Source organism: Mustela nigripes, chromosome 9, assembly GCF_022355385.1.
Source record: "Mustela nigripes isolate SB6536 chromosome 9, MUSNIG.SB6536, whole genome shotgun sequence".
Classification (NCBI taxonomy): domain Eukaryota; kingdom Metazoa; phylum Chordata; class Mammalia; order Carnivora; family Mustelidae; genus Mustela; species Mustela nigripes.
The window spans coordinates 66,733,545-66,751,752 of record NC_081565.1 but is presented as its reverse complement, the minus strand read 5'-3'; the positions used below and the strand labels follow the sequence as shown (position 1 = coordinate 66,751,752).

At 36.3% G+C, this 18,208-nt stretch overlaps 1 protein-coding gene across 4 annotated transcripts in view; it reads right to left on the bottom strand.

The window, feature by feature from the left end:
* Positions 1 to 18,208, bottom strand: part of AGTPBP1 (ATP/GTP binding carboxypeptidase 1) — a 158,874-nt gene that overhangs the window by 105,962 nt on the left and 34,704 nt on the right. For 2 of the 4 annotated variants that reach the window (XM_059411753.1, XM_059411754.1), the window contains exons 3-5: positions 13,972 to 14,096; positions 3,656 to 3,723; positions 211 to 274 (exon numbers count right to left, since the gene is read on the bottom strand). In XM_059411753.1, coding sequence (XP_059267736.1) covers positions 211 to 274; positions 3,656 to 3,723; positions 13,972 to 14,096 — 257 coding nt within the window. The remainder of the gene's footprint in view (positions 1 to 210; positions 275 to 3,655; positions 3,724 to 13,971; positions 14,097 to 18,208) is intronic. The other 2 variants (XM_059411755.1, XM_059411756.1) reach the window with 2 other exon arrangements.

Here is an 18,208-nt window from a genome sequence, read left to right as displayed (position 1 = left end):
ACTGAAAATGGGGTTTGATGGTTTGAGGAATACTGGAAGACCCCTCAAATCACAAACAAAGCAAAAATAAGAGTATGACATTTCGGTTTCCAAATTCTGATACTCAGAATAGCCTCTATAGGAGTATCAGAAAATTCCAAATAAAGTACACGATATATTGTTGATCACTGCTTACAAACAGAAATTAGACCAAAGGAAACAAAAACTTACCAGCTGACACCAGCTCAACAAGAATGCTTAAGATATTAAGTGTAGTTTGAAGATCTTTCGTGTTCTGAAATAAATAGTTTATTTGCTGTATTAAACCATTGTAAATCTATGATTCCCAAACCTTTTCTGATCCTGTTGTGAACTACCTATATTTTTACAAATGACCCTTCCAACTTTCCTAAGCACAAAGGTATTTGGGCTTGCACTATTCTCGCTTAACACTTCAGTAGCTTCTTCTTGCCCCTGAGAATGTCTACAAGTCATCTGAGCTATTGTTTTCTTAGTATCAACATTATTACAAGAGGAATTAATTTGTCATTTGAACTCACCATCTTCTACCAAATAGATAACCCAAATGAATTAATCAAAATGTAAAAGGCACAACAATGTGTATATGGTGACTACTCAAGTCACCTAGCTCCCCTCTCAGAAGGCAATGCCATTATCAGTTGCTTGCATATTCAGCCAAAGATAATGTGCACACAGAAAAGAAATCCATGTAAATTATGTGTATATACAGATTCATTTCTCTAAATGGTATTGCCCTATTGGTACTATTTAATACATCGATATTTTTATATATCAATAAATCATTTCTTCACCCTTTCTAAAGGAAAACCATATGGCTATGCCATTATTTATGAAACCAGTAACCTACCAGTGGATTATTTGATTTTTTTAATCATTTGCTACTAAAAAACTGCAACAAGAAATTAACATGTTTATACAGAATCAAATACATCTCCGTATGGGATAAATTCTTAGAACTTCTGAGTCAAAGAATATGGGCATTTACTTCAATGAATATTTACTAAATTGTCCTTCATGGAGTAATTTACACTCCCACCAACAACGCAGAAGAGCAACTATGTCCAAAGGTGTGGATAACCAATCTAAAAGAGAAAATGTTTAAACACTGTACTTTGGTTACATCTCTTTTATTAAAAGCGATGCCTGGATAAGAAAACCAGAGAAAGCAGAATTATGACCTATTTAAGGAACTACTTCTCCTCCAAAGTAAAGGAATTTTAAATGTTTATACAGAGGAATTTGAGAAGTGCTGTGTATCGGTAAACTGGCATGGGACCCTTATTCTTTGCCCTTCCAAAAGGGAGTGAATGTTGTCTCTGCTTCACCATTTGACCTTATAGACTAACAGAACCAAAAAGCCACATCCATACCAGTTAGAGGATTACATATTAACCAGAAACCCCTGTCTCAGCATTGCGGGTATTACATGCACCACCAACTCACTAGAGAGGAATTTGGAGGAATGAAAGGGACAGACATGTGTTAAAGAGAAGAGAGGACTGGGGCAAAATATTGCATGTGTTTGGCAAACAGATCTCATCTTCTTCCTGGGTACACAGCCAAATGACATTTTCTAGCCCTTCAGTAATTAGATTTGGGCCATGTGACTGAGCTCAGATTTGACCCTAAATGGAAGTTGCATTGTTATCTCTAGGCCTTACCCAGACAAGTTTCCCATATATAATTCACCACCTCCCACTCCTGCTGATCTCAATAAATTGTGATAGAGTAAACAGACAAACCAAGGAATGGTGTTCAAGCTCAAGTGCCATTTGCATTTCTTTTCCTGGGAACTGTCCATAATGTCTACACATTTAAATCAAAGTCTATTGATTTAATTTTTCTTTACTGATTTATAGAAGTTCTTTATATGTCAAAAAATTAAACAATTTGAAACATTTTTCCTCAGTTTGCCAAGTGTCTATGGTGTTTTTTTCCTCATGTACTTTTGTTAATATAGTTGAATTTAACAATCTTTTCCTTTAGAGCTCCTGGGTTGTTTGTATTAGAAAAGCCTTCCCTGTTTTAAGATTATTTAAAAATTTTTCCCATTACTTCTTCTAGTATTATATTTTCCATGCTTAAATCTTTGCTACTGATATGGAATTTACTTTGGTATAGGAAGTAACGATCCACTATTATTTTCTAAGTGGCTACCATCTGTCCCAGCTCCCCCTAGTAAATAATCCCTCTACTCCTCACTGATCTGAAAGGCTACCTTTCTTAAGTGGTTTTAAATTGCCCTATGCCAAGATGCCCTTCAACAGACGAATGGATAAAGATGTGGTCCATATATAGAATGGAGTATAATTCAGCCATCAGAAAGGATGAATACAGAACTCTTGCATCAACATAGATGGGAGTGGAGGAGATTATGCTGAGTGAAGTAAATCAAGCAGAGAAAGTCAATTATCGTATGGTTTCACTTACTTGTGGAGTATAAGGAATAACATGGAGGACATCCGGAAAAGAAAAGGAAAAGTGAAGGGAGGGAAATCCGAGGGAAATCCAAGGGAAAGAGGAACCATGAGAGACTGTGGACTCTGAGAAACAGACTGAGGGTTTTAGAGGGGAGGGGATGGGAGGGGGATGGGTGAGCCTGGTGGTGGGTATTAAGGAGGGCATGTATTACATGGAGCACTGGCTGTTATTTGTAAACAATGAATCTTGGAACACTACATCAAAAAATAATGATGTACTATACAGTGACTAACATAACAAAATATAAATAAATAAATAAATAAATAAATAAACAGTCCTGTGATCTTAGTTTATTTTTGGACTTTCCATTCTGCTACACTTATGTCTATGACTCACATACAGTTTCTAACCCATTTGAATTACTAAAGTTTTACAATGTTCTCTGATATTTGGTGCAGCTAGTCCTTTCTCTCTTCTTTTTCAGAAATGTCCTTTCTACTCTTATTATTTCCCCAGTGGACTTAGATTTTAGTATTTTTACTGAGATTATGTTAAACTGACAGATTAATTTAGGGGAAAATGACATCTTGTACCATTTTTAATAGGAAGTAATTCCTATCAAAAAATATGAATTCAACTCTGTCTTTTTTTTCCCAGTTCTACTGAGATAGAATTTGACATATAATACTATGTACTTTTAAGGTATACAACATACTCCCTGTTTTTAACATAGCACTGAATAAAATTTAAAATTCTGATTCTAAATATATCCTTCTGATCCACCCCAAAATTTCACACTGGGATAGAAATTTAATTGTTACAAACATAATACAGTTATTCAACCAATATATGTAGTAAACTAAATCACAAATATTTATCACCTAAAATAATACAATAAATGAGAATTTCCAATATCAATCATTTATCTTAGACTAAAGCTTTATTTCCAGTTAATGCTTTACTTTTTTATTACCAAGTGGCATATTAAAATTAAAAGTATGGTTAACATTATAATCATAGGGAAATACACTTAGAGGTTTACCTAATATATATTAGAATGCTTCTGCCACTGCTTCAAGTGATAATTTAAAACATAAAATTTCCATTCATTTGCTTTACCTCTAGGATAAAAATTTTGTACTTTGTATATACATTTTTTCCTTCTGCTTGTTGGTATTAATAGTTACATAATTAAAGCCTGTCCATGATTTACCTCTAGGGTTGACAGCAGAACTTCCATTCCTGTAGAACCTTTGGCTGTCATTTCTCTCCTTGTCTTTTCTGAAAGGTATAAAAAAGTTTTCTTCTAAAACAAGAAAAAATTACATATGCCTTTATCCTATAGCTAATGTAGAATCAACATGACTCAATTGGTTTAGTAAACATTATAAATTGGTTCTTAGATGTTTCTCCCTCTGATGCTGCTAATTCTACCAGGTGGGAACTTCCAGATCTCAGTTTATAAGCCCTTTCTTGCATTTAATAACATCTCCTGTCATGAATTAGATGAATCCCTGTCAATCCATCTACAATCTTAAAATCAACAACAGAGTATGAGTACCAGAACTAGAGGTGAGGTAGAAGGTGATAATGGCAGGTCTCTTTATTATCTTTACAACTAGAGCTAGAAAACATCAAAATTGGTAAAAGCAAAAATTTAGTACCATTTTCAAATGTTTTTACTGAATTAATACTATTTTAAAATTCTGAATTACACAAAAATAAACAAAACTAAGGAATAAACAAAACTTGCTGCTTCTGAAAGAATCTGGAGACCAGATCACGCAAATAATCCCTTTTATGGGTGGGGGGGGAACCAGTATAAATTTTTATCCTATTTAAATGTTTCTAGAATTTCTCCACTATTATTTCCCTTCGATTAACAAGATAAGAAAGGTAGATCATAGGCCAACATTTAGGTAGATCACATACAAATTATATGTACTTGACTTTTATTACCTCATTTATGACTCACTTTAACACCTCAGGAGAAAAATCACCCTTTTTATAGACCAGGAGTTTGTGTTCAGAAAGGAGAAGAAACCTGCACAAAGTCACTGAGCAAGTAAGAGAAAGAAACCAGGTGACCCAGGTATTTCTGAACGCAAAGCTTCACTGATTTCATGTATTTCTAAAAGACCCACAGGACTCATTCTTTTCGGCAGGATTGTTGCACAAGAGACTTATTAACCCTCTCCAACTGTTTCACACCTGGATATTAGTGCCAGAAATAGGATGACAATGCCATTTCTTTCACATTTTCAGATTTTAAAAACAGAACACAAATAACCTATTCTCTATACAGCACAATTACACAGTAAAGTTCAAGTGACAGTACCAAATCTGTTTTACATAGAGATAATCAAGCAGTCTAAGATTAAAATGAGCCCTGAAGCCCTGATTGGGGGGGCGGGGGGGTAAAGTCAGGCTAGGCCTTTAGAACATCACACTTTGGCCCAGAGCAAATCCTTTTCAATTTCCATTACAAATGAACAAAAATCCATAGGGGTATAGTTTTGACACATACAAATTACACATTTAAAATTTCACAAGAACATGAAGTATATAAGGTATAGAAAAGGAGTCACAAAATCTCAGAAAAAACTCATTAGTCTGATATTCACCTGAAAATCAGGTTATTCTAAATTAGAAGTTATTAAAGAAAGGGACAAATGTGCTACAGAGAAGTAACAGGATCATATTATTTATGACAACTATCAGTAACTACCTACAAAATAAAAACAGGAATTAGAAATATTTTTCTTTAGGGGCGCCTGGGTGGCTCAGTGGGTTAAAGCCTCTGCCTTTGGCTTGGGTCGTCACCCCTGGGTCCTGAGATTGAGCCCCGCATCGGGCTCTCTGCTCAGCAAGGAGCCTGCTTCCCTTCCTCTCTCCCTACCTGTGATCTCTGTCTGTCAAATAAATAAATAAAATCTTTTAAAACAACAACAAAAAAAAGAAAGAAAGAAATATTTTTCTTTAAAACAACAATCTCATGCCATCATGCATCATTCTGGATCCAGATAATGAACTGACAAACACCTTATTATCTTTCTAAACATAAACTTGCAGAAGAGATCTAAAGATCTAAAACAAAGGGAAAACTCATTAATATTTGTAAAACCCAATTCCTTTTTTTTTTTTTTTTTAAAGATTTTATTTATTTGACCGACAGAGATCACAAGTAGGCAGAGAGGCAGGCAGTGGGGTGGGGGGAGGAGGTTCCCTGCTGAGCAGAGAGCCCGATGCAGAGCTTGATCCCAGAACCCTGGGATCATGACCTGAGCCGAAGGCAGAGGCTTTAACCCACTGAGCCACCCAGGCATCCCCCCAATTCCTTTTTTAAAAGTGATTCCTCACCTGATTCTTCATCATTTCCCTGGCCCAGCTACCTCCATCAGTAAGTATTAAGTTGTAAAATAAATACTGTTTACAAGACCAGTGCTCTAATCCCTGTGCTATGGAGCCAACTGCTAAATACTGTTTAAATATCTACAATGCACCCATGATTTAACATTTTAAAGATTTTTTTTTTAAATTTGACAGAAATCACAAACAAGCAGAGAGGCAGCAAGAGCGGGGGGGTGGGGGGTAGGGGGGGAAGCAGGCTCTGCCAAGCAGAAAGCCGGATGTGGAGCTTGATCCTAGGACCCTGAGATCATGACCTGAGCCAAAGGCAAAGGCCCAACCCACTGAGCCACCCAGGCGCCCCTGATTTAACATTCTAAATAAGACAACTGATTTAATGTTAAAGCCAAATGATTTTTTCAATATTAATCACACAGAGTAGTCAGAAGACTGAGATCTCCTCTACTAACAAACCATTGTTTTTTCACCTTCATGGGACAAACCAAAAACTCCCCTTACTGTAACATCCACAATCATGGAGTTTACTCCCCGCACTAAATGAAAACTAGGCACTACAGTTTTCTACTCTACTCTAGACTCTGTCATCATCTAAGAAGACTTCAATCTATGTGGATGATTCCTTCAACACCTAACTACATAGTTTTTTGACCATGTAACAACAACAACAAAAAAAAACCCTTCCCACTTTGTTCCAATTTATCAACTCTCTCAATTCTCAAATCTCAAATTGCCCTACCTCTGAAATCTTAGCCTCCAATCTCCCACTGACAGACCACAGCCTCCTAACACTCCCATTTCTCTTTGCTTTCAGAAAATAAGGGAAGCCTCACTGTAGCTTTCACTGAAACTTCTAACTCATCAGTGGTAGTGCTGTTCTCCTGTAAAATCAGTTCTAGACATGCCCACTTGGATACCAAGGCTCTCCCCTTAAACTTATCAGCATGAACCCTTATAATGAAGTAAATGCTAAAATGTGCACTTTCTATTCCTACATCACAGTAAAAATAAGGCCACAAGAATTTCTTCTCCAAGTTTAAGATTCTTAGTACCAAAAAAATTCACTATTTCCATCCTCATTTGGAAACACAAAACTACTGTTCTTACTCACCTCAACTCTCAGCCATGTCCATCTGCCCTGCCATAGCCCACAGCTATTCCAAAGTGTGCCAGTTCTCAACCATACCTCTCAATCTCTGGACCCGTTTCTAACTCTCAGCATCTACATTTCCTCAGTGAACTGAGACAAAGTGATAAGTCAACCAGAGATGAAATTCTATAAACAATGACCAAGCTCCACACACTCGTGTATCCAATCCTTGACGATTCTGCATTCCTTTTTCCAGCCTTCGGGTGGAAAATGAGGATGTATCGTTTCTACTGTGTTCTAAATCCCATCCTTCCTCCCTACTTACAAACCTACAGCTTCAACCTCTACCCACATATTGTTTTGTTTTCCCACATAGGTAACAAATCTTATTTTAACTTGTCTCCTCCTCTATTTCCTTCTTCTTTCTCAGTAGAACTCCCCCATGACAGAAAGTCTATACTCCCTGTCATTATTTCATTTGCCATTCACATTACAGCATAATGCAATCTTCCTTCTAATTCCACCACTTGAAAGTGATCTTACTGTGGCCAATAATTTATTAATTGTCAAATCAAAAAGATCTTTATTTTAACTAACCTCTCCATGTTCCTAACATCCCAGACAATGTTTCCTCCCTTGGCTTTTCTAAAACAGTCCTTCCCAGTTCTTATACCACTACATGCTAATAATAACCTAAATGTTATAACAGGCAAGAATTTTAAAACAGCTACTATAATTACATTCAATCACATTAAGGAAAACAAGCTCACTATGAATCAAAAGAGAAGAGATCACAAAACAGAGAAACAAAAAGTATAAAAAACACACACACACATTTTAGAAAAGGAAAATATAGTATGTAAATAATTATCAGACAGACATAATGGCAGAATGCAGAGGAAAAAGGCAGTAGCTTCAATAAAGAAAAAGGGAAATTATCTAATCTGAACAACACAGAGAATTAAGATTGAAAAATAGGAACCTCAGGGAGCCTGGGTGGCTCAGCCATTAAGCATCTGCTTTCAGCTCAGGTCATGATCCCAGGATCAACCCCCGTGTTGGGCTCCCTGCTTCTCCATCTCCCTCTGCCTCTGCCCCCCTCTGCCCACCCCAGCCCACTTGTGTTTGCTCTCTCTCGTTTTCTCTCTCTCTCTTAAATAAAATCTTTAAAAAAAAAAAAAAAGGAAGAAAAATAGGAGACTCAAGGACCTTTGAAGCAATCTCCAAAAGTCTAACATATGTATAATTATATACCAAAAGAAGAATGAAGAATAAAAAAATTTTGAGGGGCGCCTGGGTGGCTCAGTGGGTTAAGCCGCTGCCTTCGGCTCAGGTCATGATCTCACGGTCCTGGGATCAAGTCCCGCATCGGGCTCTCTGCTCAGCAGGGAGCCTGCTTCCTCCTCTCTCTCTCTGCCTGCCTCTCTGCCTACTTGTAATCTCTCTGTCAAATAAATAAATAAAATCTTTAAAAAAAAAAATTTTGATCAGGAAAAATTTCCTAAAATTGATAAAAGACAAATTTACAGATTCAAGACACTCAGCAAATTCCAAGCATTACAAAGAAAACTACACACACATTCTGAAAACCAAACTAATGGAAAATCATGACCTCAACCAGAGAAAAATGACACATAATTTTCAGAAAACAAAGATCCAAATAATAGACATCTCCTTTGAAATTATGGAGGCCCCAAATAGTAGAAGCACTGTTTTACATGTAATTTATAGTGCTGGAGGACAAAAACCATCAACCCAGAGTTCTACACCCAGTAAAAATATCCTTCAAGAATTAGGTGAAATAAATCCTTTGTCAGATTAAAAAAAAAAAAAAAAAATCTCCCACAGCAAACTTCCACTAGAAATACCAAAGGAAAGTCTAGAACTAAAGGGAAATTATGCCAGATCAACCTCATGTCCTTGGCAAAGAAAAAAGAGCTTCAGAAATGGTAAACATGTGAGTAAATATAAAAGCAATTTTTCTTCTTCTTTATGTCTTTACAATACACATGGCTGTCTAAAGCAAAAATTGTCTTTAGGGTTAACAGTGTATATAGATGTAATACATATCAAAACTATAGCTAGAGAATAGTAAACACAAATGGGTATGCAAGGTTCCAAGGTTTCTGAATTTCATATGAGGTTACAATATTAATTATAAGCAAAGTACAAAAAGTTAATGATTATTTATTGTGATCTCCAGAGGAATGACTTTTAAAAAATGCAAACAGGTATAACTTTAAAAAGTCAATAGGTAATTAAAGTGGAATTCCAAAAATTGTTCAAATAATAGAAAAGAGGGCAGGGCAATGAGAAACAAGAAATAAAAACAGAAAAGACAAACAGAAAACAACTGTAGATCTAAGTACAGTCACATTATATTAAAAGTTATCAAACTAAATGCTCAAATTAGAAGGCAAAGGATGTCAAAATGCTATCTACAAAAGACGCACTTTAGATTCAAAAATACAAACAGGCTAGAAGGAAACAAATGGGAAAAGCTAAACATCAAAGCAAAGAAAATCACCACAGATAAAGAGGAACATTCTATAATGATAACAGGGTAAATTCATCAAGACAACATAAAAATCATAAAAATGAACTTGATCATTTTCACAGGACTCTACTGTAGCAAAATACAAAATGTAGGCAGTTCCCAGAATACAAATCTCACCTGTCTCCCTCTACATCTCCTCCTGAGACAACTTCGCTGCATTTCCATTACTTTAACAACCAAGTTTTGGGTCTAAAACCTGTTCTTCATTCAGACCTCTGTACTGAATTTTCCACTTTTCTCCTAACTTTTTTTTACAAGGCTTAAAATTGTGGAAGCAATAATGATAATAGAGTATCACTGGGGTCTATCATCTATAAATATAATATACATGACAATACAGCACAAAGTAGTGAGAAAGAAATGGAGCTATACTGAAAGAAAGTTCCAATATTGTACCAGAAAGAAGATGGTACTAATCTGAAATTCAATATATATTGTAATCACTACAGGAGCCACTACAAAAATAACTAAAAATTTAAAAACTAAAAAAATCAACAGATGATACAAAAGAAGTCAGTAAAGGATGAGAAGAATATAAAAGACATGAATCATATAGAAAACAAATGGCAAAAAGGCAGATGTAAATCCAATCACAGGAATAAGTACACTGATTTGGAAAAAAACAGATTAGATTTTTAAAAAGCAAGATCCAAAAATACTGTCTTAAGAGAAACAGATTGAAGGTAAAAGAAGAGAAGGGTATAATATGCAAGGAATAGCCATAACTGCTAGAATGATTGTACTATTATGAACAGACTTTTTTTTTTAGATTAAACAGACGTTAAATCTGGAACTATTACTGGAGACAGAGACATTTCACAATAATGAAACAATCAAACCAATCCACCAAAAGATTTAACAATTTAAATGTTACACAGCTAACAGAGTTTCAAATATATACAAACTAAAACTACCAAAATTGAAAAGAGAAATATATAGTTCAACAATAGGTAGGGAATTCAATACTCAATTCTAATACTTAATAGAGCACCTAACTAGAAAATCAACAAGGTATGGAAGATTTGAACGATACTATCAACCAGCCTGACCTAACTAACATTAATAGAGCACTCCACCCAACAAACAGCAGATGGAACATTCATGTGCACATGGAACATTCTCCAGGAATGACCATAAATTAAGCCATTAAACCTATCTCAATAAATTCAAAAGGACTAAAATCGTACAAATCTCCAACCACAGTGGAATTAAATTAGAAAACAGCAGAAAGAAATTGGGAAATTCTGAAATAATGGGAAATTAAACAACACACTGCTAAATAATCTGTGGGTCAAAGAAGAAATCAAAAAAGAAATTAGAACATATGTGAACTGAATGAAAATAAAAATACAACATATCAGTATCTGTAGAATGCAGTTAAAGCAGTGTATACAGGGACATTTATAGCTTTAATCACGACATTATAAAAGAAAGTTCTCCAAATCCATTATCAAAGCTCCACTTTAAGAAAACCAGAAAGGAAGCACAAATCAAAGTGGAACCAAATAGAAGGTAGGAAGCAATAAAGATAAGAGATCAATGAAATAGAAAAAAGAAAAACAGGAAATCAATGAAACCAGAAGTTGGTTCTTTCAAAAAACTGACAAATGTGTCTAGCTAGACCTGGGTCTCTCAACCTCAGTACTGTTGACAGTGGGGCCAAATAATTCATTCTTATAGGGAGTGGTACTGTGTGTTATATAATGTTAGCAGCATTCCTCGCCTCTACATAGTAGATGCCAGTAACAATCCCCTTCTCAAATTTCACAGCCAAAAAGATCTCCAAACATCGCCAGTGTCCTAGGGCAAGTGCAGGGGAAAAATCACCGCAGCTGAGAACCACTGAGCTAGACAGATCATGAAAGAGACAGATGACACAAATGACAAAAATCGAGAATGACAGAAAGAACATCACTTCCTTCCTTAAAGAAACTCACAGGATTATAAAGGAATTACAACCAAAAGATGTATGCCAACAAATTAGACCACCTACATGAAATGGATAATTATTATATTTCTAGGGAAAAAAATCAAGGGTAAATTATAAAAAGTATCGTGCATGCTATAAATGAGTAGTACATTATTAAAGGTAAAAAATGTGGGGCGCCTGGGTGGCTCTGTGGGTTAAGGCGCTGCCTTCAGCTCGGGTCATGGTCCCAGGGTCCTGGGATCAAGCCCCGCATCGGGCTCTCTGCTCAGCAGGAAGCCTGTTTCCCTCTCTCTCTGCCTACTTGTGATCTCTGTCAAATAAGTAAATAAAATCTTAAAAAAAAAAAAAAAGATAAAAAGTGTAATGCACTCAAGAAAACTAGCACCAAATTGTGGAAATGTGTGTCTCCAATATGTGAACAGGTACTGTAGGAGTTTGTTTGTTTTTTTTAATCTTTTAAATACATAAGTAGTATGTTCTTATTGCAACAATTCTAACAGTAGAAAAGTACTTTAAGTACATCAGGAACTTACCTCATTCCCCTCCATTTCCATCCCACTGATAACTACTGCTAAAAATTTGGTATCATTCTTCTGGTTTTGTGTTTGGTTTTTTGCCTTGCTCATATAAACATTTACATATATATTTAATGGTTTATTTGTATAAAAATGAGGCTACACATATAGTTACATGAACTAAAGAAACCTGCTCTTTCATTTAATACATTAAACTTAGGACTCCAGAACAATTCACAGAGTTCCATATATAAACTATCTGTCCCAAATATCACAAATAACTTCATGATAATAACTACATAATAAACTTTTTAAGTTCCCCCATTTGACCACATCAAAATTAACTCAACCATTCTCTCACTGATGGGTATTTAGGGGGTTTCCTGATCTTTGATATTACAAACAATGCTGCAAAACATCCTCAAACATTCAAATACATTCCTGAGAGTCAGCCGGCAAATGCATTCTAAATTTTAATAAACATTGCCAGATTCTTATCTCCAAAGTTAGCAGTAACTACTGCACCACCAACAGGTTAGAGAATACCCTATTTCTCATGTCCCCCAACACTGGATGTTGTCATTCTTTAATTTTTGCCAATCTATCTATTAAGAAGTGTATCTGTTGTTTTCATTAGCAATTCCTGACTTTGGAGGAGTTAAAGAACCTTTTCATAGGTTTACTGGTTACTTGCATTTCTTCTTCCTTGAACTATAAATTTCCAAACTTCTTCTCTCAAATGGATAGCCAACTGAATTATCCTATAATGATGATGGGACCCTCTTCCACTACTAATTGACACTGTCTTGACTGGCTAATCCAAGGTAACATGAACAAAGTCACTGTCTTACACAACCCAGGAGTGAGTGGGGTATCACTCACCCCAGAGGTGAGTGATAGCATACAAGGGCAGTGGTGATGTTGGAGTAGGGGCGTCCAGACTGCACTGGGGAAAGTATGCAGGAGTGGGAGCAGTGTATACAAGTATTAGCTACACTCCTAAGAAATGTGTTTTCTTTTGTTTTTACTGGTTTTGTTTTGAGGAAGTATTTCATATAAAAATACAGTGAATATACTTGGTACCTCTAACTCTGCACTAATATAATGTACATCCTTGTACATTGACCTTGGATAATAAGCACTGTACTTTCAAAGGCTAGAATCCAGCACAGTGACTTCCTGAACTAAAAAGTATAGACAGGTATCTTAGATTTTGCTAGAAACAAATGTCATCTATTAGAGACCTCACCTAGGTTTTGGAGTGCTGTCAACTACTCCCTAAACACATGGACTGCATAGGAAGAAGCTATCAAAATACGTCTGTGACCATGAATAAGGGTTAACAGAGTTCCTGAACACAGTAAATACCTACTAAAGGACCTAAAACCCCAGCATGAAAGAATTCCAAAAATTAAATACTAATTATAAAATGTCTAGACTTTAATTTTAACAGAATGTGTTCAATATATTGCTATTAAATATTAAGGTAGCTGCTGGTTTAACCTTATTTTAAAAGAAAAATCAGGTGTCATCTTGTTTTGTTTTGTTTTAATCAACCAGAGTTTTGGAACCTTAAATTCCTTTTTTAGTATCTACTGAAGTGATGCCTAATTACAGACATCATTTATTGAACACTTTAACATTCTTTTTACATGCTTCTCATGTAAATCTCATGGTAATTACTGATATCTCTTATCTCTCTTTCGGAGATGGTGCAGCTGAATCCTAAGAAATTTCCCTAAAATCACCCCACCACTGAATGACAGAGCTTGCATTTGAAGTAGGGATCACACTCGTAACCATCTACTTGACATCTTTTTTCCAACTTCTAGAACAAGTAACACTGGAATTAAGTATTGTTTGAAAATGTGGTGGTGTAATCATACTCATTTTTAGAAAGAATGCTTTGAACAGCAATTCATTCCACAGTTACTGAGTTTTCTACTTCTTCAGTCTATTTGAGAAAGTTCAATTTTTACAGAAAATCATCTATTTATCAAAAGTTTGAAAATTCTTACCATCTACATTTAAAGAACTGAAAAAGTTTCAGAAGCAAAAGTTTAAAATTTACCTTGACTTTGAGCCAGATGAAGAATTTTTGATGTGACATATCTGGCAGTATCTGATTCTGAAGATTCAGTATTGATCTTCTCCAGCTGAGCCAGGAGTCCCACGACCCGAGAATTATTGGTAAGACTAGAAAGAATGTTAATTTACATTACGACACATTCTACATCACTTGTAAATTCAATACAATAAAGATCACTGTTTAAAAAACAAAAAACTGGGGCGCCTGGGTGGCTTAGTTGGTTGAGCGACTGCCTTCAGCTCAGGTCATGATCCTGGAGTCCTGGGATCAAGTCCCACATCAGGCTCTCTGCTCACCAGGGAGTCTGCTTCTCCTGATCTCGTACCTCTCATGCTCTCTCTCTCTCTCTCAAATAAATGAATAAAATCTTTAAAAAAATTAAATTAAATAAAAATAAATTTAAAAAAACAAAAAACAAAAAACTCTGCCCTTTCCTAAAAATGTAAAGCATTTATGCCACATATCCTTACTGTTTTATAGCTTAACATTGCTATAATTCTATTAAGTGAGAAACATATTCCATTTCAGAAAACCACAAATGTGCATTCAACCCTGTCCAGCAATCTTACATCACACTTTGAAAATTCACTTTTTCACTCTCTGAGATTTTCCTATGTTCTTACATTTCCTATGTTCACCTCAAAACTCGAATCATCCTTCCCACCCCAGTCCCTTCTCAGAGTCCTGCTTTATTACTGTTACAAGCCCAAAGAGGAACACACCATCTCCCCACAACCACATCCTTAAACCTATCTGATTTTCTAACCACTTTCTTTCTTCCCTGTTCTTTCATTTGCTCATTTGCACATTCTCTACATTCACACATTGGCACATCTGCTACCATACTAGGTATTACCAACAGTAAACAAAACAAAAATTCCTGCCCCCTACAGACTGAACATTCTAATGGTAAGAGGCAAATTAAATATGTAAATAATCATACAGTATTTAAGGTGGTGGGAAGTGTTTTAAATAAGAGCAGGCTAGGGGGACAGATGCAATTTCACACAGTGGTCAGAGAAAACTACATTGACAGGGTACCACCAAGGGAAAGGTCTGAGAGAAACAAAGGAGTAAGCTGCGCAGAAACCAGAAAGAGCTGTCCAGGAAGGAGTCACAACCACAGACACCAAGGCAGGGGTCTGCTACACTGAGTTAAAAGTGAGGTAGCCAGCGGTGAGGCTGGAGCAGATTGGAGGAGGATTACAGTAAGAGGAGGTCAGAGGTGGGGGGTGAGGTGGGAGAGAGCACCATCATTTAAAGCTTTGCAGGCCACTGTAGGAATTTTGACTTTTACACTAAGTGGGATAGAAAGTTTTTGAGCAGGGGACGCCTGGGTGGCTCAGTTGGTTAAGCCACTGCCTTTGGCTCAGGTCCTGATCCCAGGATCCTGGGATCAAGTCCCACATGGGGCTCCTTTGCTCAGCAGGAAGCCTGCTTCTCCCTCTGCCTCGGCCTGCCACTCTGCCTGCTTGTGCTCTCTAATAATAAAATCTTAAAAATTAAAAAAAGAAGGAAAGAAAGAAAGCTTTTGAGCAAAAGAGTGATACACTCTGTGTCTTTAAAAGGCTCTCTTTGGCTGGTATGTTGAGGCAAAGAACAATTCCTCCCCTGTATACATGACCCAGTAACCCTTCCTGCATTCTCAATGCATTTGCTCCTTCACTTAATCTTTCCCTGATTCATCATCTCTCTCCCCCTTTCACCTGGATCATACCAGTGGCACACTAATAAGATGTAGAAGAGCTCCCACTCGCTACCACCCAATTTCTCTCCTACGAATGAGGTACCTCATCTTCTCACATCCCATTCACTTTTCAAGCTTGCCTTCCCCACCCTGAGGTCTCCCAACCTCCTCTGGTCACCTCCTTCCTTATACTCAGTACCTCAGCACTATCCAAATCAGAGAGCTCCCTCTTCCTTCACCTCCCGTCTCTGGGTTTCATGGACTCCACTCTCTACCTTCTTCCTATCATCAGCTCTCCGAGATAACCTTCTTTTAGTTCCTCCTCCTGTGACACATTTCTAGCTGTTGATTCATGGACAGCTGTATTCCCAGCCCTCTTCTTTCCACTCTCTCCACACTGACAGTGTGATCTCATCTAATCCACCACTGTAATTATGATTTAAATGCTGCCTGGCTCTGACAATCAACTACAGCTTCCCTCTGATGGCCTACCCAACCTAACAAGCCCAATATAAAACAATTTCTAGTTCCTCCTCTCAACGTATTGCTCTTCCGATCTTAACCCTCCCAAACTCAAATGAAACCATTAGTTACTCAGGAAAAAATCTGAATTCTCTGCCTCACACACACACATTACTACTGAAAATTCTATAATGAACAAAAAAAGGAAAAAATTGTATAATGAACCACTATGTCCTCATCACCCAGCTCCAACAATCATCAATCCACAATCTTATTTTACACATACATACCTACCTACAAGTGCACACGTCAATGGACTAATTTTGAAGCATGTCTCAGAAAGATCATTTCCTCTGTAAATACTTTGGCAGCTTACCAGCTCCATCTCTGAAACAACTCAGCTTCATCCACTTGTGTCCATATCTACTATGACTATCCAAGTCCACACAATCATCATCTCTCACTTGGAAATCACAACCTCATAACTAGTCTGCTTTCATTCTTGCTTGCCAATAATCCATTTTCTCAGTGATTACCTTTATCTTTTTATTTCAAAATAATTGTAAATATTCACAGGAAGCTGCAAAAACTGTGGAGTGGTCCCTTTTGCCTTTCACATAGTTTCCCCAATGGTTACATTTACATGAACCACAGGGCAATAGCAAAAGTCAGGGAACTGGTTAAGTATGTATTTACAGGCCAATTCATCACATTTGTAGATTTGTAGTACCACTGATCTAATCAAGTTGCTACCCAGCTTAAAAAAAACCCTTCAATGGCCCTTCAGACTTTAGGTAAAATCTTAAATTTACTTATCACAGCCTTCTAAGCCCTTTGTCATCTGCCTTCTGTCTACTTCTCAGACTTTATTTCTCACAACAATCCCCTCATGCACTGGGATCCAGCTCAATGGCTATCAGTTCCCTGAAGACAGCAAGTTTTTCCACAAGGTCTTAACTCCTCTCAATCAGAAGGGTGATTTCTCCCAACTCTCTTTAGAGCTGGCAACTTCACATTTCAGGCTGCAACCCAACCATCTGACCACTTCCTCACCGGCCCCTCCACTCTGGTATTAAAATGTACCTACAGAATTTATTACTATTTGAAATTATGTAAATTCTCTAGAGGTAGAAGACCTTGCATATCTTATTCTATATATCTAGCATTTCAAACATTGGCTGCTACAGCACAGACAATATATATCTAAAAAATGAAAAACAGTATTTTTTTTTTCAGATGAACTGTGCCAAATGCTTTAAATTTGGAGATATTTCAACTGAAAAGGTATCGGAGTTTGAAAATACACATTAAGCATACATTTGAAAATGGGCCTAATGTACCATTTAAAATAATGCAACATTTCCCATATTTTAGAGAGCCAACATAGCAAAGACATATTCGTATGTATAAATCTTCAAGTATAAAAATAACCCAAAAAACTTTAATATGTTCAGTATAATATCATTAAGTTTTAAAATACACAAATTCAACATAATATTCTTTAATGTGTGTATATATATAAAAACATTTTATACACACACACATATAAAAACATGCATGGAAATGATGAACATCAATTCAGAATAGTAATTACCTTGGGACAAGGGAAAAAATGTTATTAGGCAATAATACACACTGTGTTTGTAATTTTTTTTTACCTTGGGTGGTAAGTACACAGGTGTTCCTTAAAGTATTCTCTATCCTTTTAGTTTTCAGAAACATTTCACAAATTTTTTAAATAAAAGAATTCTGTAGAGATAAAACTATGTTACATGTTTGTACATATTTGTACATATTTTCTTTTTCTTCAACTATTGCAGGAGGAAGGAATGGTTCCTTAAAACTGCTGTAAGTCTGAATGAGCAAAAACATTACTACTGAAAATTCTATAATGAACAAAAAAAGGAAAAAATTGTATAATGAACCACTATGTCCTCATCACCCAGCTCCAACAATCATCAATCCACAATCTTATTTTACACATACATACCTACCTACAAGTGCACACGTCAATGGACTAATTTTGAAGCATGTCTCAGAAAGATCATTTCCTCTGTAAATACTTTGGCA